The following is a 22,308-nucleotide window of genomic DNA, read 5'->3' as shown; positions in this document are numbered from 1 at the left end:
GTCATGTTTTGAAATGTAAAATGTATTATTTATTATTGCCCAGGTTCACCTACCTGTCCAGGTACCCATCGCTGAACAAATATAGGTTATATTTGTTCATATTTGTTTAAACTTTCTTCCTGTCCACAGGAACAAGTGACTTTTATTGTTCCAGATCACATGGCAAAGGAAGTGTACCGGTACTTCTCATAGCTTCAAAGACTGTGTACTGCATCACACTCTTCAAAGCTGAAGAGAGAATATTTTGCACATTCAACTATGACGGACTGAAACAGACTTAAAGCTGGTATGACTATTGATTCAACATACTCAATGCAGAAATTGATGAATAGATTAAGAATTCATCTTTAAGAAAGATTGATTCCTATTTCAGTCAGAATTAATCAAGACATTCCTTCCTTGGAAATATGTTTTATTTTTGCATTGTGAAATGGTGTTTGGAATACATAACAAGTTTAGCAATTCATCTAAAATAATTGTGAAATTAGTTTAGAGCTTATTGACCTGAAAAAACTTTTCAATACAATTCGTGGTCTTTAAGCATTTCTCACATTTCTCCTGTTGCTGTATGAAGAATAAACAACAGATTTAGTTGTAAACAAAATCTAAATTAGTTCAAACTAATTAACACACTCCAATTTCCTCATGAAATAAATCTGGATTCTCTATATTCACAAGCCATACAGAACTATGACATCAATTTGTTGGTTCTATTTTTTCCCTCAAGTAGTTTTAGCTTAATCCTTTTGTTTTTCTCAGTAGTTTTAGTTGTGTGTGTTACTTGCTTAGTGAGTTGGTTGAATAAAATGTTTTAACTGTGAAGTTGAAATAATTTTTTAATAAACACTTGTATAATTGACGGAAGTTGTCTATATTTAGTTCATATCCATGTGTGGCATCCTGCTGCACAGATAACATCAGTTCTAGACTTATGCCTTCATCTATTCTTATTTTAAAGCATAGGCCTTATCAGGCAAGAGTGATAAATAATAACTGAGACTAAACCCTTTGACTATATATTTAAACTTTTTTCTCCATAATTAGAAATGGTGCTTGGACTAAGTATTTTTTTATTTAATTGCCAGTTTTATTATTAGTTACCATAAGCAGTTTTAATAATTATTCACAGCCAAAGTTATCTCTTTCTAAAGCGCAACATTCTTTTTCTAATATTAGCTTAAGGTTATTTGCTTGGGTTTAAATTTTTTACTTTAATAAAAAGTTTTGAATGTGCCAGCAAAACTGAGGAACAAGTAGTACATTACACACAAAATAAGAGAATACACGTCTTCAATGTGTTGAGTTATTGTTTAAGAAGAACCATGCACAAAGATAGTTTCAAATCCACAAGAGTACAAACTCTTCTTTAATAAATGATGGTAACAAATTAAACAGTACATATAGTGCTATTCAGAAAACAGAATCATTTAAAAAATTGCTCAGTAAAACAAAACCATTAAACCAGTAATGTCAACAAACATATACCCCATAAAACAAACATAGATCATATTTTGATGATTCATGAAACAAAAGCTGAATATAGTAATATTTCAAATTGAGAGGATAGCCATATTCCATGAAACTTTGGAAAATAACATTTTTGAAACAGAGCATGCAAAAACAAATATGACAATAATTTTAAAAATTATTTTAAGGTCACCAATAATCACCATATCACATTTATTTCCTCTCCAAATACCTTAATGTGGCTGTTAATACTTTTGTTGATTGTCATAAATCTGTCCATGTGTGTTCTTCATATCTTTTACTTGAAGCTCCAAAGGCAAAGTAAAACCAAATGCAAAAAAAGAACTAAAAACATTTCTACTGCACAGAGAGAAAATATTCCCACACACTGACAATATTGTAAAAACGATTACTTAATTTGCAAGAAAAGTGGATGAATGTAAAGGCCTTTGCATTTTATGGATTTATCTGGTAGAGGAAAAGCTGGTAAAGCTAGTAAAATTATATTGTGTTAATGATGAACCCATATCCAAACTGCTTCTGCGGGAGCCCCTTTGTGAACCACTTCTGGATCCCGTCTTGGATCCTGGGGCTGAAGCAACATTGTATGGACTGCTGATACCTCTAGAAGATACAGATGATGCCTGAAGCATTTTCACCCCAGTACCCTCTTCAACTAGACAGTTATCAAGGACTTCTTTGTAAGAAATTCTAAGTTTGCTTTTGGGACATGTCAAATTTTTTGTATGGTTTTTGACATCTTGGAGCTTTTGTGCCGCTCTTAGATCCAGCCAACCCATTTTCAAAGCATCCTCAATGCTTCTTCTACAGCCCTTTTCTGGGTCATAAAGCCCCCCTGTTGCAACCTGGAACTCCAGAAATCTCTGCCCTGCCTCATATGGTAGCCACATTTCCTTTATGGCCAGAGCAGCTGATAGCTTCCTTTTGGTTTTTATATCCTCAAAACCAAAATAGGCTTTCTGGGCGGGTTTTAGTTTAGTGACCATGTCATTAGCTATTAAACCCATTTGGGAAGCCTCTTGTATGCTAACCCTCTTGCCATCTGTGGGATTCACAATTCCTCCAGTGCAAGCTTGGGCCTCAAGCAATCTCTGGGCTGTGATAGAATCTACTAGACCCCGATTTAAAGCCTCTGTGATAGAAACCTTCTCTACTGCCTCTGTGTCAAAAACGGCTCCTACAGGCTCCACCTCACCAACTGGTTCAAGAGGAGGGGACAGAGTGATCGATACATGGGATTCCTGCTTCAGGGAGTCTGAACATTTTTCAGCGACAATGCTGGATGATGAGCGTTTCTCTATGATTGTGGTAGTCTTTGTTGTAGTTGTTTTGGTGAATGTAGGAGATAACGGTCTCGATACAACAGTTGATGAAGAAGAAGATGAGGAAGATGACGTAATCGATGGAACAGGGACTACTGATGTTTTTGAGGTTGATGATGTTACTGAAGATGAGCTTAAAGAAGCTGAAGTTCCTGAAGTGGATAGCATTGATGACAATGATGATGATGTAACTAATGATCTTCCTGATGGTTCTGGGATTAAGTTTGATGATGATACAGATGATGATGATAATGATGAAGATGATTTGTGTGTAGCCTGATTACTGATGATATCTGCAAATTGAGTGATGGTGATAGCTTGTGAGCGATATTGCTCCACGACAGACTGATCAATGACTCGCTTTTCTAGCAGGTCAGTGATGTCATATTGTCTTCCAGTTGACCTGTCATTGATAACAAGCCGTATGGAGCCATCTGGAGCAGTGATAGTAATCTCTTCCCACTCACATTCCTGCTCTGACAGCTCCAGGTAGGTGTCATAGTCAATATACCCTTTGTTGTATGCTTCACGTACTGTCATCTCTTTATCAGTCTCTGGATCCACAATTATCACTCTCCTCTTTCTTACTGTGTTCTTTTTGCTTGACTCCTGCTTCTTCTTGTCTATGATTGGCAACAAAATAAGCCCAGTGTTCTTATCTGAGATACAATGTTTTTTAAGTTCCAGATATGTTAGGTTTTCCTGTGTGTTTGGATCAAAGAAGCCTTTAGTGTCATCACTCTCATCAGTCAGGATCTTATTCATTTCTTCATTAAAATAGCCTCTTTGATATGCAACATTCACATCAATACGGTGGCTGTGTTGGGGATCAATGATGCCTCCACTGGCAATCTGGGCCTCCAGCAAACGAATGCCATGACCCTTCTCCACTAGACAATTTTCTATGGCCTGAAAGAGTGAGATTATCTCACCTGTTACAGGCATTTTGTAACCGGTAACAGCCTTTTCTGCTGCAAGCAGTTTTTCCTTAAATTCTGGCCCAAAAAGCCTTCTATTGTAGGCTTCAGCAACAGTCAGAAAGAGATTATTGACAGGATCAATCATAAAACCTGATGCAGCTTGGGCTTCAAGTAGTTCTAGAGTAGTGCCAGGTCGCAGAAGTCCATTCTTCATAGCTTGATAGATTGATAGGACTTTATTACTGGCTTCATCATAAACTCCTGCTATGCAAGTGGAACCTCCCAAGTATGACCTAAGGCGATCCTCAATGTCTTGGGTTGTAAGTTTACCTGCGTTCAGCTGGTCCACATCTGATTTGCTTAGCAACTTTGCATCAATCAGGTCTATGACAGACACCTCGTGTCGAAGTCCCCTTATAGTTGACTGTTTAGGTTTAGGGAGAAGCAAAAGTCCAGTGCTGGGATCAGATTTGCATTTTGTCTTCAGTGATGCATATGTAGTTGGTTGTTGAGTATCTGGGTCTAGATAGCACTTGGGAGACTTAGTCAGTGCCTGATAGAGATCCTCATCAATAAGACCTTGTTTCATTGCAATGTCTTTGGGTAGGAAAACACTGACATTAGGGTCCAAAATTCCACCAACAGAGTCCTGAGCCTGAAGGAGTTGTAGTGCAGTGTCTTTGTTAATTACTCCCTTTCTCATGGCTTGGCCAGCTGACAGAAATTTGGCAGTATCTGGATCTTGATACCCAATAGCAGCAGTTTCAGCTGAAAACAATATTGTTTCATCTTCTTTGTCTACTAGTTCTCTGGCACATGCTTCTTTTACTGTATATTTCTTATTTGTCCTGGGGTCAATGATGTGACCTGTAGCTGCCTGGGCAAGAAGAAGTTTGTTAGCACTCTCAGATGATATGATTTTCTGTTTTTTTGCTTCTGTGAAGGACATTTTTCCAAGAGGCCCAGCAGCTACACCAGCAATTAATCCTGTCCCTTTTAAAAACATTTTAATATCTACAGAAACCTCTGAAACAGTTCTCTTTCCTTTCATTAGTTGGTCAAATGTTTGTGTGTCCAGAACTCCACAATCTAGGAGCTGCTGTGCTGTGACTGTCTTGTGTATACCATCAAAAAATAATTTGGAGGGGTCAAGCTTCCCTGACACTGGCAAAATATGTAAACCAGTGTGAGTGTTTGTGTTACATTTTGCCTTCAGAGCCCCATAGCTGACATTGTGTTCAGTTTCTGGGTCTAGATAACAAGGAGGATTCTGTTTAAGAGCATGAATGAGATTTTCATCTAACAAGTTTCGCTTTAAAGCTACATCTTTAGGTAGAAATACACTAAGATTGGGGTCTAAAATTCCTCCAACTGAATCTTGGGCCTGTAAAAGATGTAGGCCAGTTGTCTCACCAATCAAACCTTTTTTCATGGCCTCAAACAATGACATTAACTTTCCTGAACTAGGATCTTTAAAACCAATGGCAGCACTTTCAGCTGCTAACAACCTACTTTGGTCTTTAAAATCCACCACTCCTCTGATACATGCCACCTCTACAGTCAATTTCTGCTGTGTTTTAGGGTCAATGATGTGACCTGTGGCAGCCTGGGCCTCTAAGAGTAAATTTGCACTGTCTTCTGATATGATCTTCAGTTTCTTAGCTTCTGAAAAAGAAATGTTGCCTTGACTGCTACTACTTACACCAGCAATGGAACCAGTCCCTTTAAGATTAACCTTCTTATATGCAGATACCTCTGGGATAGTTTTCTCTCCTTTGATCAACATGTTAAATGTTGTTTGGTCAAGAACACCACAATCCAACAACTGCTGTGCTGAGACTGGCTTGCGTAAGCCATCAAACATCAGTTTGGAGGGATCTTTCTTCTCAGCAAGAGAAAGAAGCATCAGACCAGTTCGAGGCTCAATTGGGGATTTTTTCTTTAAAGACCCATAGCTTGCACCACGCTCTGTTTCTGGGTCAATGTAACATTCAGGATTCTGTTTAAGTGCATGAACAAGGTCTTGATCCAAAAGGTTGCGTTTCAGAGCAGTTTCAGTAGGGAGGAAAATACTGAGATTTGGATCAAGAATGCCCCCGGCAGATTCCTGGGCCTGCAGCAAACGTACTCCTGTCTTTTTGTCAATTATTGCCTTCTTCATTGCCTCAAATGCTGATAGAGATTTTCCTGTGTGAGGATCCTTGAATCCAACAGCAGCAGATTCTGCTGCTAAGAGTTTATCTCGAATACTTCTGTCCACCACTCCCCTTGAACAAGCTTCTTCTACTGTCAATTTCTGATTGGTTATTGGGTCAATGATGTGACCTGTGGCAGCCTGGGCTTCCAGCAACAAATCTGCACTTTCTGGAGGCATTAGCATCTTTTTCTTGGCCTCTGAAATGGACATTTTCCCTAAAGATCCGACTGTGACACCAGCAATAGACTCTGTTCCTTTTAGAAATAGTTTTTTGTCTACAGAAACCTCTGAGACAGTTTTCTCCCCTTTGATCAACTTCTCAAATGTTGGTTTGTCAAGAACGCCACATTCCAATAATTGCTGTGCAGAGACTGGCTTGCGTAAGCCATCAAACAGCAGTTTGGTGGGATCTTTCTTCTCAGCAAATGGCAGAAGCATCAGACCAGTTTGAGACTCTATTGTGCATTTTTTCTTTAAAGACCCATAGCTTGCACCACACTCTGTTTCAGGGTCAATGTAGCACTCAGGGTTCTGTTTAAGTGCATGAACTAGGTCTTCATCCAAAAGGTTACGCTTCAGAGCAGTTTCTCTTGGGAGGAAAATACTGAGATTCGGATCAAGAATTCCCCCTGCAGATTCCTGGGCCTGCAGTAATCGAACCCCAGTCTCTTTGTCAGTTAATCCCTTCTTTATTGCCTCACAGACAGATAGAGATTGTCCTGTGTGAGGATCCTTATAGCCAACAGCAGCAGCTTCTGCTGCTAAGAGTTTATCTCTATCACTTCTTTCTACCACTCCCCTTGCACAAGCCTCTTCTACTGTCAATCTCCGATTGGATTTTATGTCAGTGATGTGACCTGTGGCAGCCTGGGCCTCCAGAAGAAAATTTGCACTCTTTGGGGGCATCAGCATCTTTTTCTTGGCATCTGAAATTGACATTTTTCCGAAACACCTAACTGTAACACCAGCAATGGATCCTGTTCCTTTTAGAAATACTTTTTTGTCTACAGAAACCTCTGGAACAGTTTTCTCCCCTTTGATCAGCTTCTCAAATGTTGGTTTGTCAAGGACACCACATTCCAATAATTGCTGCGCAGAGACTGGCTTGCGAATACCATCAAACAACAGCTTGGAGGGATCTTTCTTCTCAGCAAGAGAAATAAGCACCAGTCCAGTTCGAGGTTCTATTAGGCATTTTTTCTTTAAAGCACCGTAGCTAACACTATGCTCTGTATCTGGGTCAATATAACATTGAGGGTTCTGTGTGAGTGCATGAACAAGGTCTTGATCCAAAAGGCTGCATTTCACAGCAGTTTCTTTTGACAGGAAAACACTGAGATTTGGATCAAGGATGCCCCCTGCAGATTCCTGGGCCTGCAACAAACGCAATCCTGTCTTTTTGTCAATTAATGCCTTCTTCATCGCCTCAAACACTGATAGAGATTTTCCTGTGTGAGGATCCTTGAATCCAACAGATGCAGATTCTGCTGCTAAGAGTTTATCTCGAATACTTCGGTCCACCACTCCCCTTGCACAAGCCTCTTCTACTGTCAATTTCTGATTGGTTATTGGGTCAATGATGTGACCTGTGGCAGCCTGGGCTTCCAGAAGCAAATCTGCACTCTCTGGGGGCAGTAGCATCCGTTTCTTTGCCTCAGAAATGGACATTTTTTCTGAAGATCCAACTTTGACACCAGCAATGGGTCCTGTTCCTTTTAGAGATATCTTTTTATCTACAGAAACTTCTGCGACAGTTTTCTCCCCTTTGATCAACTTGTTAAATGTTGGTTTGTCAAGGACACCACATTCTAATAATTGCTGTGCAGAGACTGGCTTGCGAACGCCATCAAACATCAGTTTGGAGGGATCTTTACTCTCAGTAAGTGGCAGAAGCAGCAGATTAGTTTGTGGCTCTGTTTTACATTTTGTCTTTAAATCACTGTAAGTAGCATCCCGCTCTGTATCTGGATCAATGTATTGCTTTGGATTCAGGTTAAGGGCATGACAGAGCTCTTCATCCAAAAGGTTGCGCGTCTTGGCTGTCTCTTTTGGCAGGAAAACACTTAGATTTGGATCAAGAATACCCCCTGCAGACTCCTGGGCCTGCAACAAACGCACTCCTGTCTTTTTGTCAATTAATGCCTTCTTCATCGCCTCAAACACTGACAGAGATTTTCCAGTGTGAGGATCCTTATAGCCAACAGCTGCAGCTTCAGCTGCTAAGAGTTTGTCTTTATCGCTTGTGTCCACCACTCCCCTTGCACAAGCCTCTTCTACTGTCAATTTCTGATTGGTCATTGGGTCAATGATGTGACCTGTGGCAGCCTGGGCTTCCAGAAGCAAATCTGCACTCTCTGGGGGCAGTAGCATCCGTTTCTTTGCCTCAGAAAGGGACATTTTTTCTGAAGATCCAACCATGACACCAGCAATGGGTCCTGTTCCTTTTAGAGATATCTTTTTATCTACAGAAACTTCTGGGACAGTTTTCTCCCCTTTGATCAACTTGTTAAATGTTGGTTTGTCAAGGACACCACATTCTAATAATTGCTGTGCAGAGACTGGCTTGCGAACGCCATCAAACATCAGTTTGGAGGGATCTTTTCTCTCAGTAAGTGGCAGAAGCAGCAGACCGGTTTGTGGCTCTGTTTTACATTTTGTCTTTAAATCATTGTAAGTAGCATCCCGCTCTGTGTCTGGATCAATGTAATGCTTGGGGTTCAGGTTAAGGGCACGACAGAGCTCTTCATCCAAAAGGTTGCGCATCTTGGCTGTGTCTTTTGGCAGGAAAACACTGAGATTTGGATCAAGAATACCCCCTGCAGATTCCTGGGCCTGCAACAAACGCACTCCTGTCTTTTTGTCAATTAATGCCTTCTTCATCGCCTCAAACACTGATAGAGATTTTCCAGTGTGAGGATCCTTATAGCCAACAGCTGCAGCTTCAGCTGCTAAGAGTTTGTCTTTATCGCTTCTGTCCACCGCTCCCCTTGCACAAGCCTCTTCTACTGTCAATATCTGATTGGTCATTGGGTCAATGATGTGACCTGTGGCAGCCTGGGCTTCCAGAAGTAAATCTGCACTCTCTGGGGGCAGTAGCATCCGTTTCTTTGCCTCAGAAATGGACATCTTTTCTGAAGATCCAACTTTGACACCAGCAATGGGTCCTGTTCCTTTTAGAGATATCTTTTTATCTACAGAAACTTCTGGGACAGTTTTCTCCCCTTTGATCAACTTGTTAAATGTTGGTTTGTCAAGGACACCACATTCTAATAATTGCTGTGCAGAGACTGGCTTGCGAACGCCATCAAACATCAGTTTGGAGGGATCTTTCCTCTCAGTAAGTGGCAGAAGCAGCAGACCGGTTTGTGGCTCTGTTTTACATTTTGTCTTTAAATCAGTGTAAGTAGTATCCCGCTCTGTGTCTGGATCAATGTAATGCTTGGGATTCAGGTTAAGGGCACGACAGAGCTCTTCATCCAAAAGGTTGCGCATCTTGGCTGTGTCTTTTGGCAGGAAAACACTGAGATTTGGATCAAGAATACCCCCTGCAGATTCCTGGGCCTGCAACAAACGCACTCCTGTCTTTTTGTCAATTAATGCCTTCTTCATCGCCTCAAACACTGATAGAGATTTTCCAGTGTGAGGATCCTTATAGCCAACAGCTGCAGCTTCAGCTGCTAAGAGTTTGTCTTTATCGTTTCTGTCCACCACTCCCCTTGCACAAGCCTCTTCTACTGTCAATTTCTGATTGGTCATTGGGTCAATGATGTGACCTGTGGCAGCCTGGGCTTCCAGAAGCAAATCTGCACTCTCTGGGGGCAGTAGCATCCGTTTCTTTGCCTCAGAAATGGACATTTTTTCTGAAGATCCAACTTTGACACCAGCAATGGGTCCTGTTCCTTTTAGAGATATCTTTTTATCTACAGAAACTTCTGGGACAGTTTTCTCCCCTTTGATCAACTTGTTAAATGTTGGTTTGTCAAGGACACCACATTCTAATAATTGCTGTGCAGAGACTGGCTTGCGTACGCCATCAAACATCAGCTTGGAGGGATCTTTCCTCTTAGTAAGTGGCAGAAGCAGCAGACCGGTTTGTGGCTCTGTTTTACATTTTGTCTTTAAATCATTGTAAGTAGCATCCCGCTCTGTGTCTGGATCAATGTAATGCTTGGGGTTCAGGTTAAGGGCACGACAGAGCTCTTCATCCAAAAGGTTGCGCATCTTGGCTGTGTCTTTTGGCAGGAAAACACTGAGATTTGGATCAAGAATACCCCCTGCAGATTCCTGGGCCTGCAACAAACGCACTCCTGTCTTTTTGTCAATTAATGCCTTCTTCATCGCCTCAAACACTGATAGAGATTTTCCAGTGTGAGGATCCTTATAGCCAACAGCTGCAGCTTCAGCTGCTAAGAGTTTGTCTTTATCGCTTGTGTCCACCACTCCCCTTGCACAAGCCTCTTCTACTGTCAATTTCTGATTGGTCATTGGGTCAATGATGTGACCTGTGGCAGCCTGGGCTTCCAGAAGCAAATCTGCACTCTCTGGGGGCAGTAGCATCCGTTTCTTTGCCTCAGAAAGGGACATTTTTTCTGAAGATCCAACCATGACACCAGCAATGGGTCCTGTTCCTTTTAGAGATATCTTTTTATCTACAGAAACTTCTGGGACAGTTTTCTCCCCTTTGATCAACTTGTTAAATGTTGGTTTGTCAAGGACACCACATTCTAATAATTGCTGTGCAGAGACTGGCTTGCGAACGCCATCAAACATCAGTTTGGAGGGATCTTTTCTCTCAGTAAGTGGCAGAAGCAGCAGACCGGTTTGTGGCTCTGTTTTACATTTTGTCTTTAAATCATTGTAAGTAGCATCCCGCTCTGTGTCTGGATCAATGTAATGCTTGGGGTTCAGGTTAAGGGCACGACAGAGCTCTTCATCCAAAAGGTTGCGCATCTTGGCTGTGTCTTTTGGCAGGAAAACACTGAGATTTGGATCAAGAATACCCCCTGCAGATTCCTGGGCCTGCAACAAACGCACTCCTGTCTTTTTGTCAATTAATGCCTTCTTCATCGCCTCAAACACTGATAGAGATTTTCCAGTGTGAGGATCCTTATAGCCAACAGCTGCAGCTTCAGCTGCTAAGAGTTTGTCTTTATCGCTTCTGTCCACCGCTCCCCTTGCACAAGCCTCTTCTACTGTCAATATCTGATTGGTCATTGGGTCAATGATGTGACCTGTGGCAGCCTGGGCTTCCAGAAGTAAATCTGCACTCTCTGGGGGCAGTAGCATCCGTTTCTTTGCCTCAGAAATGGACATCTTTTCTGAAGATCCAACTTTGACACCAGCAATGGGTCCTGTTCCTTTTAGAGATATCTTTTTATCTACAGAAACTTCTGGGACAGTTTTCTCCCCTTTGATCAACTTGTTAAATGTTGGTTTGTCAAGGACACCACATTCTAATAATTGCTGTGCAGAGACTGGCTTGCGAACGCCATCAAACATCAGTTTGGAGGGATCTTTCCTCTCAGTAAGTGGCAGAAGCAGCAGACCGGTTTGTGGCTCTGTTTTACATTTTGTCTTTAAATCAGTGTAAGTAGTATCCCGCTCTGTGTCTGGATCAATGTAATGCTTGGGATTCAGGTTAAGGGCACGACAGAGCTCTTCATCCAAAAGGTTGCGCATCTTGGCTGTGTCTTTTGGCAGGAAAACACTGAGATTTGGATCAAGAATACCCCCTGCAGATTCCTGGGCCTGCAACAAACGCACTCCTGTCTTTTTGTCAATTAATGCCTTCTTCATCGCCTCAAACACTGATAGAGATTTTCCAGTGTGAGGATCCTTATAGCCAACAGCTGCAGCTTCAGCTGCTAAGAGTTTGTCTTTATCGTTTCTGTCCACCACTCCCCTTGCACAAGCCTCTTCTACTGTCAATTTCTGATTGGTCATTGGGTCAATGATGTGACCTGTGGCAGCCTGGGCTTCCAGAAGCAAATCTGCACTCTCTGGGGGCAGTAGCATCCGTTTCTTTGCCTCAGAAATGGACATTTTTTCTGAAGATCCAACTTTGACACCAGCAATGGGTCCTGTTCCTTTTAGAGATATCTTTTTATCTACAGAAACTTCTGGGACAGTTTTCTCCCCTTTGATCAACTTGTTAAATGTTGGTTTGTCAAGGACACCACATTCTAATAATTGCTGTGCAGAGACTGGCTTGCGTACGCCATCAAACATCAGCTTGGAGGGATCTTTCCTCTTAGTAAGTGGCAGAAGCAGCAGACCGGTTTGTGGCTCTGTTTTACATTTTGTCTTTAAATCATTGTAAGTAGCATCCCGCTCTGTGTCTGGATCAATGTAATGCTTGGGGTTCAGGTTAAGGGCACGACAGAGCTCTTCATCCAAAAGGTTGCGCATCTTGGCTGTGTCTTTTGGCAGGAAAACACTGAGATTTGGATCAAGAATACCCCCTGCAGATTCCTGGGCCTGCAACAAACGCACTCCTGTCTTTTTGTCAATTAATGCCTTCTTCATCGCCTCAAACACTGATAGAGATTTTCCAGTGTGAGGATCCTTATAGCCAACAGCTGCAGCTTCAGCTGCTAAGAGTTTGTCTTTATCGTTTCTGTCCACCACTCCCCTTGCACAAGCCTCTTCTACTGTCAATTTCTGATTGGTCATTGGGTCAATGATGTGACCTGTGGCAGCCTGGGCTTCCAGAAGCAAATCTGCACTCTCTGGGGGCAGTAGCATCCGTTTCTTTGCCTCAGAAATGGACATTTTTTCTGAAGATCCAACTTTGACACCAGCAATGGGTCCTGTTCCTTTTAGAGATATCTTTTTATCTACAGAAACTTCTGGGACAGTTTTCTCCCCTTTGATCAACTTGTTAAATGTTGGTTTGTCAAGGACACCACATTCTAATAATTGCTGTGCAGAGACTGGCTTGCGTACGCCATCAAACATCAGCTTGGAGGGATCTTTCCTCTCAGTAAGTGGCAGAAGCAGCAGACCGGTTTGTGGCTCTGTTTTACATTTTGTCTTTAAATCATTGTAAGTAGCATCCCGCTCTGTGTCTGGATCAATGTAATGCTTGGGGTTCAGGTTAAGGGCACGACAGAGCTCTTCATCCAAAAGGTTGCGCATCTTGGCTGTGTCTTTTGGCAGGAAAACACTGAGATTTGGATCAAGAATACCCCCTGCAGATTCCTGGGCCTGCAACAAACGCACTCCTGTCTTTTTGTCAATTAATGCCTTCTTCATCGCCTCAAACACTGATAGAGATTTTCCAGTGTGAGGATCCTTATAGCCAACAGCTGCAGCTTCAGCTGCTAAGAGTTTGTCTTTATCGTTTCTGTCCACCACTCCCCTTGCACAAGCCTCTTCTACTGTCAATTTCTGATTGGTCATTGGGTCAATGATGTGACCTGTGGCAGCCTGGGCTTCCAGAAGCAAATCTGCACTCTCTGGGGGCAGTAGCATCCGTTTCTTTGCCTCAGAAATGGACATTTTTTCTGAAGATCCAACTTTGACACCAGCAATGGGTCCTGTTCCTTTTAGAGATATCTTTTTATCTACAGAAACTTCTGGGACAGTTTTCTCCCCTTTGATCAACTTGTGAAATGTTGGTTTGTCAAGGACACCACATTCTAATAATTGCTGTGCAGAGACTGGCTTGCGTACGCCATCAAACATCAGCTTGGAGGGATCTTTCCTCTCAGTAAGTGGCAGAAGCAGCAGACCGGTTTGTGGCTCTGTTTTACATTTTGTCTTTAAATCATTGTAAGTAGCATCCCGCTCTGTGTCTGGATCAATGTAATGCTTGGGGTTCAGGTTAAGGGCACGACAGAGCTCTTCATCCAAAAGGTTGCGCATCTTGGCTGTGTCTTTTGGCAGGAAAACACTGAGATTTGGATCAAGAATACCCCCTGCAGATTCCTGGGCCTGCAACAAACGCACTCCTGTCTTTTTGTCAATTAATGCCTTCTTCATCGCCTCAAACACTGATAGAGATTTTCCAGTGTGAGGATCCTTATAGCCAACAGCTGCAGCTTCAGCTGCTAAGAGTTTGTCTTTATCGTTTCTGTCCACCACTCCCCTTGCACAAGCCTCTTCTACTGTCAATTTCTGATTGGTCATTGGGTCAATGATGTGACCTGTGGCAGCCTGGGCTTCCAGAAGCAAATCTGCACTCTCTGGGGGCAGTAGCATCCGTTTCTTTGCCTCAGAAATGGACATTTTTTCTGAAGATCCAACTTTGACACCAGAAATGGGTCCTGTTCCTTTTAGAGATATCTTTTTATCTACAGAAACTTCTGGGACAGTTTTCTCCCCTTTGATCAACTTGTTAAATGTTGGTTTGTCAAGGACACCACATTCTAATAATTGCTGTGCAGAGACTGGCTTGCGTACGCCATCAAACATCAGCTTGGAGGGATCTTTCCTCTCAGTAAGTGGCAGAAGCAGCAGACCGGTTTGTGGCTCTGTTTTACATTTTGTCTTTAAATCATTGTAAGTAGCATCCCGCTCTGTGTCTGGATCAATGTAATGCTTGGGGTTCAGGTTAAGGGCACGACAGAGCTCTTCATCCAAAAGGTTGCGCATCTTGGCTGTGTCTTTTGGCAGGAAAACACTGAGATTTGGATCAAGAATACCCCCTGCAGATTCCTGGGCCTGCAGCAAACGCACTCCTGTCTTTCTGTCAATTATTGCCTTCTCCATCGCCTCAAACACTGATAGAGATTTTCCAGTGTAAGGATCCTTATATCCAACAGCTGCAGCTTCTGCGGCTAAGAGTTTGTCTTGATCACTTCTGTCCACCACTCCCCTTGCACAAGCCTCTTCTACTGTCAATTTCTGATTGGTCATTGGGTCAATGATGTGACCTGTGGCTGCCTGGGCTTCCAGAAGCAAATCTGCACTCTCTGGGCTAATTAGCATCCGTTTCTTTGCCTCTGAAATAGACATTTTTTCTGAAGATCCAACCATGACACCAGCAATGGATCCTATTCCCTTTAGAGATATCTTTTTATCTAAAGAAACCTCTGGGACAGTTTTTTCCCCTTTGATCAACTTGTTAAATGTTGGTTTTTCAAGAACATTACATTCCAACAATTGTCGAGCAGAGACTGGTTTGCGAACACCATCAAACATCAGTTTGGAGGGATCTTTCCTCTCAGTAAGTGGCAGAAGCAGCAGACCGGTTTGTGGCTCTGTTTTACATTTTGTCTTTAAATCATTGTAAGTAGCATCCCGCTCTATGTCTGGATCAATGTAATGCTTGGGGTTCAGGTTAAGGGCACGACAGAGCTCTTCATCCAAAAGGTTGCGCATCTTGGCTGTGTCTTTTGGCAGGAAAACACTGAGATTTGGATCAAGAATGCCCCCTGCAGATTCTTGGGCCTGCAGCAAACGCACTCCTGTCTTTCTGTCAATTATTGCCTTCTCCATCGCCTCAAACACTGATAGAGATTTTCCAGTGTAAGGATCCTTATATCCAACAGCTGCAGCTTCTGCGGCTAAGAGTTTGTCTTGATCACTTCTGTCCACCACTCCCCTTGCACAAGCCTCTTCTACTGTCAATTTCTGATTGGTCATTGGGTCAATGATGTGACCTGTGGCAGCCTGGGCTTCCAGAAGCAAATCTGCACTCTCTGGGGTCATTAGCATCTGTTTCTTTGCTTCTGAAATTGAAATTTTTTCTGAAGATCCAACTTTGACACCAGCAATGGATCCTGTTCCTTTTAGTGATATCTTTTTATCTAAAGAAACTTCTGGGACAGTTTTCTCCCCTTTGATCAACTTGTTAAATGTTGGTTTGTCAAGGACACCACATTCCAACAATTGTCGAGCAGAGACTGGTTTGCGAACACCATCAAACATCAGTTTGGAGGGATCTTTCCTCTCGGTAAGTGGCAGAAGTAGCAGATTAGTTTGTGGGTCTGTTTTACATTTTGTCTTTAAATCACTGTAAGTAGCATCCCACTCTGTGTCTGGATCAAGGTAATGCTTGGGATTCTGGTTAAGGTCATGACAGAGCTCTTCATCCAAAAGGTTGCGTTTTATGGCTGTGTCTTTTGGCAGGAAAACACTTAGATTTGGATCAAGAATACCCCCTGCAGATTCTTGGGCCTGCAGCAAACGTACTCCTGTCTTTTTGTCAATTAATGACTTCTTCATCGCCTCAAACACAGATAGAGATTTTCCAGTGTGAGGATCCTTGAATCCAACAGCAGCAGCTTCTGCGGCTAAGAGTTTGTCTTGATCACTTCTGTCCACCACTCCCCTTGCACAAGCCTCTTCTACTGTCAATTTCTGATTGGTCATTGGGTCAATGATGTGACCTGTGGCTGCCTGGGCTTCCAGAATAAAATCTGCACTCTCTGGGGACATAAGCATCCGTTTCTTTGCCCCTGAAACATGCATTTTTCCTAAAGACCCAATTGTGACACCAGCAATGGATCCTTTTCCTTTTAGGGATATCCTTTTATCCACAGATACCTCTGGAACAGTTTTGTCTCCCTTCATTAGTTTGTTCAGAGTTGGTTTGTCCAGTACCCCACAATCAAATAACTGCTTTGCTGTTACAGGTTTTCTTACACCATCAAAGATCAGTTTTGAAGGATCTAACTTTTCAGGGATAGGTAAAAGTAACAAACCTGTATGTGGTTCTATCTTGCAAATATTTTTCAGTGCTTGATAGCTGACCTGTTGCTCTGTTTCAGGGTCAACATAATATCCAGGTTTCTGGTTTAGAGCTTGACAAAGATTCTTATCTAAAAGATTGCGTTTAATAGCTGTGTCTCTTGGTAGGAAGACACTAAAATTAGGATCTAGGATTCCTCCAACTGACTCTTGAGCCTGCAGAAGTCGTATTCCAGTCTTTTCATCTATAAGTCCCTTTGTCATGGCCTGAAAAACTGAAATAGGTTTGGGTTTATTAGGATCCTTATAACCAATTGCTGCAGCTTCTGATGCCAATAATCTGTCCAGGTCATTAATGTCCACTACTCCTTTTGAATAAGCCTCTTCAACAGTCAACTTTTTGTTGGCTTTTGGGTCAATTATGTGACCAGTAGCAGCCTGTGCTTCAAGTAGCAAATCTGCGCATTCATCAGACAGTAGCATTTGTTTTTTTGCTTCAGTTAGAGACATTTTACGCTGACCGCTTACTATAACACCTGCTATTGGCCCAGTGCCCTTTAAATTAACAGTTTTGTCTTCAGAAACCTCAGGTACAGTTTTCTTTCCATTTTCAAGAGCTTTAAATGTTGGCTTGTCAAGAACATGACAATCAAACAGATGCTTGGCAGTAACAGGTTTCCGAACGCCATCAAATACAAGGTTAGAAGGATCCACTTTCTCAGGAATAGGGAGAAGACAAAGACCTGTATGTGGCTCTATTTTACATCTCCTTTTCATTGCCATATAGGTCACACCTTCTTCAGTTTCTGGGTCTAGATAGAGCTCCGGCCTCTGATTCAGAGCATTACACATGCTTTCATCAATGAGGTTACGCTCAGTGGCAATGTCTCTAGGGAGGAACACACTAAGTATAGGATCCAAAATCCCCCCAACAGACTCCTGGGCTTGTAACAGACGCAGTGCTGTATTTTTGTCAATAACTCCCTGTTTCATTGCCTGAAACACTGACAGTGGTTTGTTTTTGCCAGGCCCAGCATATCCAACAGCTGCCGCTTCTGCTGCAAGTAACCTCTCTTTGTCCTCATCATCAATAACTCCTTGATTATATGCTTCTTTCACTGTTAACTTCTGATTGGTTCTTGGGTCAATGATGTGCCCTGTAGCAGCTTGTGCATCAAGAAGTAAGTCGATGCTATCTGGTGGAAGAAGATTTTCTTTTTTGGCTTCACTAAATGTTAGTTTGCAAATTGGCTTATTGCTAGACCCTGGACCTTTTGGACTTTCAATTATCACCCCAGCTATTGGCCCTGTGCCTTTAAGAGGGACTTTTTTCTCAGCAGACACTTCTGGAACTGTCTTATGTCCCTTCAGAAGCTGGTTATATGTTGGTTTGTCTAAAACTCCAGAGTCAAGTAATTGTTTTGCAGTGACTGTCTTGCGGACTCCATCAAAAACCACAGAGGAGGCATCTGGGATTGGAGGCTCTCTAGTTTGCTTTAGCTCAGTCTCCATGGTCTGTCTAACAATTGTCCCATCTTGCAGTTGTTTTTGGAGGACTGATAGTCTACTCTTATTTTTTTCCTCAAGTTCCCTGTGTTCTTTCATCAACCTCTCTATCTCACTTTTTAAGGATTTCTTATCCCTCTCGAGAATATCCTTGTCAGTATCATACTGCCTTATCAAACTTTGTTTGCTATCACATTGATCCTTCCAAAAATTCAAATCTCTCTTGCCTCTCTCAATGTCGTCTTGTAGACGTTGCTTGTTCCGAAGCTCTAACTCGTGGGAATGTTTCATGTGGTTCACTTCTTCCTGTAGTCTTAGCATTTGCTCTTTGTCAAATTCAAACCGTTGCAATTTAAGCGACAAAGAATCTTTTTCACTTACAATCTCACTGTACTTGGACTGAAGGGACTGTAACGATGTTTGTGTCTGCAGAAAATAAAAAGAAGAAACAATGACAAAGCATTAGTTAATTTATAAATTTTACATTAGATTAAATACATTGTTCATTTTGGTCATTGACCCAGTGACATTTATATATTGACAAATATCCCACATACACTTTTCATCTGTGGAAAAAAAACAACTATAGTTATACATTGCCTGACTTTCCTGTCCTGTAAGGTATTTTTTGACTTTCTTTTTTTTAATTTTTCAACTTTTTACTTAGTTTAGTCCTGTTCCTGGCCATTTTAAGAGGAATGTTTTAGATTATTAGATGAGTTCAACAAATAAAAGTCTATTAAAGGCTTTTAAGCATGTGGGACACTTGAAGTGCTGTGACAGTCCAAAAAGCTTGCTATGTAAACCCCTTGTCTAAACTAAACATTTTTTACACAAATTACCAATATTATAGCAGCAGCCAGATTTCTTAGCAAAATGAAATAAATTAAACACATTACCCCCACTTTAGATTCTCTTCATCAGCTGGCAGTAAACTTTGATTATAATTATTTAAAATTGTATTGATGTCTTTTCAAGATGGCTCTAGACTGGAATGACAATACACACATTTACACCATAAATTTCTTGCCTGAGTTCCTCAGCTAAAGTTCTAATGGTCATTCCACAACTTTAGTTAAGAACACAAGGGGATCCATTTTTTTAGTTAGGGCAACATTTGTATTGGAATAATTTTCTAAAGGAGATCAAATTTATAAAGTCACTTTAATTTTTCAAATCCTTCTTAAATGGTTTTAAATGTGGGCTTTTTCTGTGCCTGAGGTAACATATGTTTTCTGGATGCCTAAGGTTTGATTATCTTTAAATTAATGGCCATAACTTAAACATTATGTTTACCTTTAACTGTTTCTGAATATTTATTTTGTTTCGAAGTGGTATTTTACTGTTATTGAAAGGTCTTAAAAAGGTGTATTATTATTATTATTATTATTATTATTATTATTATTATTATTATTATTATTATTATCATTATATGGGTACATTGAGAAGATATGCAGGCCTAGATTTAAAATACTGCACAGTACGTTGTTCTCTGAACTTTTGGTTGTACCATAAATAAATGTAACAAATTTTACGTCACATTCTACATTTTTGCTTTCACTGTAAATAATTTTTTTTGTGGCTGCAATTTAGAACTTAAAAAAATCTAAGTCAACAATGATGCAATAAATAAAACAACAAATATATGTGTTTTATGCGATTTTTAGTTGTCTTCCTAAGATGATAAAATAAAAAAAGCAATACTACAAATTACTCTGCTAAAATAAGAAATGAAATTTAAATCACTCACTCACTAAATAGTCCCACACTGACTATTTTCAAGAGAATGCAGGAAGAAACAATATTGAATCTGTAACACGAAGCAAGCTCAACTATAGAAAATTTTACTACTCTGTAAATTTGCAAACCAGCATTGATACATAAGACTAGTAGATTGGTGTCATTCAAGACAATGTGTCTGAAATATTTTGAACATTTACATTTTAAATGCATGTCATTGCTGTTTTGCAGGTTTGGAAAGATTTTAGGCAGATGAGATCATATGACAAGATCAACAATAATAAAGCTGAAGCAAAGCATAGAATTGCAATGGCAATGTGACATAATTGATCATTCTGAGAAAGCAGAATTGAAGACCACAAGCATGCATGTTTGCAAAATGTGGAGAGTGACCAAATGATATCAGCAGAGATTGTTTGCATGCAGATAAATTACATGCAAGATATTTAAACACACACTGAAGTATGTGTTCAAATCAGTTGGCATCTGACGGGAACTAATGGATTTTGCATGCAAGCAAAGGCTAAGGCTACTTAGTGCTTTCTAAGTAGATATTCCAGAGGAATATCTGCTTATTCTCATCTTGGAAAGATGAGTCTAATCCACGATGAAGAGGCAAGCTTCCATGTACCTCTGCGACCTGCTTTTGAATTTTCTCAGCCTCCAGCTTCAGTTTCTCACGTTCAGAGGACAGTTCTGACACCAGGTTGCGGTGTTCGGCATTGCTGCATTCACTGGCTTGCAGCTGTAGTTCCAGGGCAGTAATTTGTGAAGAGAGTTCATCGTCAATCCCCTTTTTAGATTTCAAGAGTTCTTCTTTATCCTGTCGTACTGCCCTCAGCTCCTCTTTTATCCTCAGCTCTTCTTTGGTCTGTGTTTCTATCAACTCTTTAAGTCTTTTTAGCTCAGCCGAGTTCTCACTGAGAGCCTTACTCTTCTCCTCAATAGTTTTGTAAAGACTCTCGTTTGTCAGGCTTGCCTCCTTTGCCTGGGACTGTTCCTCCAGAAGTTGCTGCTTTATGGTTTTCACCTCAGCACGTAGCTGAGTATTTTGGTCTAAGAAGCCCTGGTTTAGTCTCAAGGTTTTCTCAAGCTTTTCTTTTAGCTGAATGCACTCCTTTTCACCTCTAGTTTCAGATATACTGGCCTGTTCTTGGCTCTGGCGCAGTACAGTGATGGTGTTTGTGTACTCAGTCATAGTCAGAGTGGTCTTTTCTAATTCTGCTTCTACCTGCCTTCTCTTGCCTAACTCTTCTTGATGTGTTTCCCTCAGATTCTCCACCTGACTTTCAAGGCTATCTCTCACCCCCTGCAGGTCTTTGATGCGTCCCTGCAAACTGCTCATATTTTGCTCCATCCTACACCGCTCCTTTTTCTCTCTTTCCAGTTGGAAGCGTGTTTGAAGAAGCTGCTCCTCGCACTCCCTCAGTTGTGTTGCAGCCTCTGAAGAACTGTTCAACTCCATTTGTAGCTGAGCTAAAGACTGCTCAAAAACCACCTGTCCCTCCTCTGATGTCTTCCTCCTACGAGTCTCCTCCTCTAAACTGTGAGTAACATAAACCAGTTGGTCATTCTTCTCCTGTAGGGTCTGTAGGATTTCAGCCAACTCCTCTCTGTATTGATTTCTTTCTTCATCTCTCTGCCTCATTAGCAACTCCACTTGACTTTCTAACTCTCTCCTCCTGTGCCCGTCCTCTATCAGCATAGCACGCTGATTACACCATTCCTCCTCAGCCTTCTTCTTCTGCTCTTCAGTCTGACTGATAAAAGTTCTAAGCCTCCTGAGTTCATCTTCCAGATTTCTCCTCTCTGTCTCCATTCTTTCATATTGCATCTGTAGTTCAGCTGTATTCTCATCCCTCTGGGCAGAAAGCCTCTGGATGTCTGTGCGACTAATTTGGATCTGGGATTCATAGCTGAGCTTTAAGCTGTTGATCTCCATACTGAAATTGCCCCTTACCTTTGACATCTCTTTTTGAAGATCCATCAACCTTGTTGATTCATTAGCCAGCTTCTGGCGCAGCTGCTCAATCTCATGTTCCTTATTTGCTAAACTGTCTTCCATATCCTTCTTGGACCTGCAGACTGTGTCCAGCTCTTTCTGCCTCTGGTTCAGTACAGACTCCCATTCGTTTTTCTGCCTGTCGTAGCCCTCCTCAGTCAGTTTTGCCTTCCTTCTCTCGTCATCAAGTTTGTACTCAAGGCGTTGAACCTCACTTTTGAGCGTAGCCAGCTCGCCCTGAGTGGAATCTAAGCTGTCCTTGGTGGCACTGCACTGTATCACAGTTTTTTGCTTTATCTCTTCCACTGACAGCAACTGCTCTTGCGATTGGGACAGCTGTAGCTTGAATTGAGCAACAGCCTCTTCCAGTGATTTGTTTTTGGCATTGCGTGCTTCCATTTCTTCTCTCAGAGAGTGAAGTTGATCTCCAAGCATATTTATCTGGGTGTTTCGCATCTGGAAATACGACAAAGCAAGAATTACACATTAAACATTTAA

The 22,308-nt window shown here is 41.5% G+C and overlaps 1 protein-coding gene across 2 annotated transcripts in view; it reads right to left on the bottom strand.

Moving 5' to 3' along the window:
• Positions 1-1,336: 1,336 nt before the first annotated feature.
• LOC106700239 (epiplakin-like) overlaps positions 1,337-22,308 on the bottom strand; it is a 34,446-nt gene continuing 13,474 nt past the window's right edge. The window contains exons 23-24 of one of the 2 annotated variants that reach the window (XM_023339725.1): positions 21,769-22,266; positions 1,337-18,494 (exon numbers count right to left, since the gene is read on the bottom strand). In XM_023339725.1, the coding sequence (XP_023195493.1) occupies positions 1,932-18,494; positions 21,769-22,266 (17,061 nt within the window). In that variant the 3' untranslated portion in view covers positions 1,337-1,931. The other variant, XM_023339726.1, reaches the window with a different exon arrangement.

The sequence above is a fragment of the Xiphophorus maculatus genome, chromosome 9 (genome assembly GCF_002775205.1).
Source record: "Xiphophorus maculatus strain JP 163 A chromosome 9, X_maculatus-5.0-male, whole genome shotgun sequence".
Classification (NCBI taxonomy): Eukaryota; Metazoa; Chordata; class Actinopteri; order Cyprinodontiformes; family Poeciliidae; genus Xiphophorus; species Xiphophorus maculatus.
This window is presented reverse-complemented; position numbering and strand designations above follow the sequence as displayed.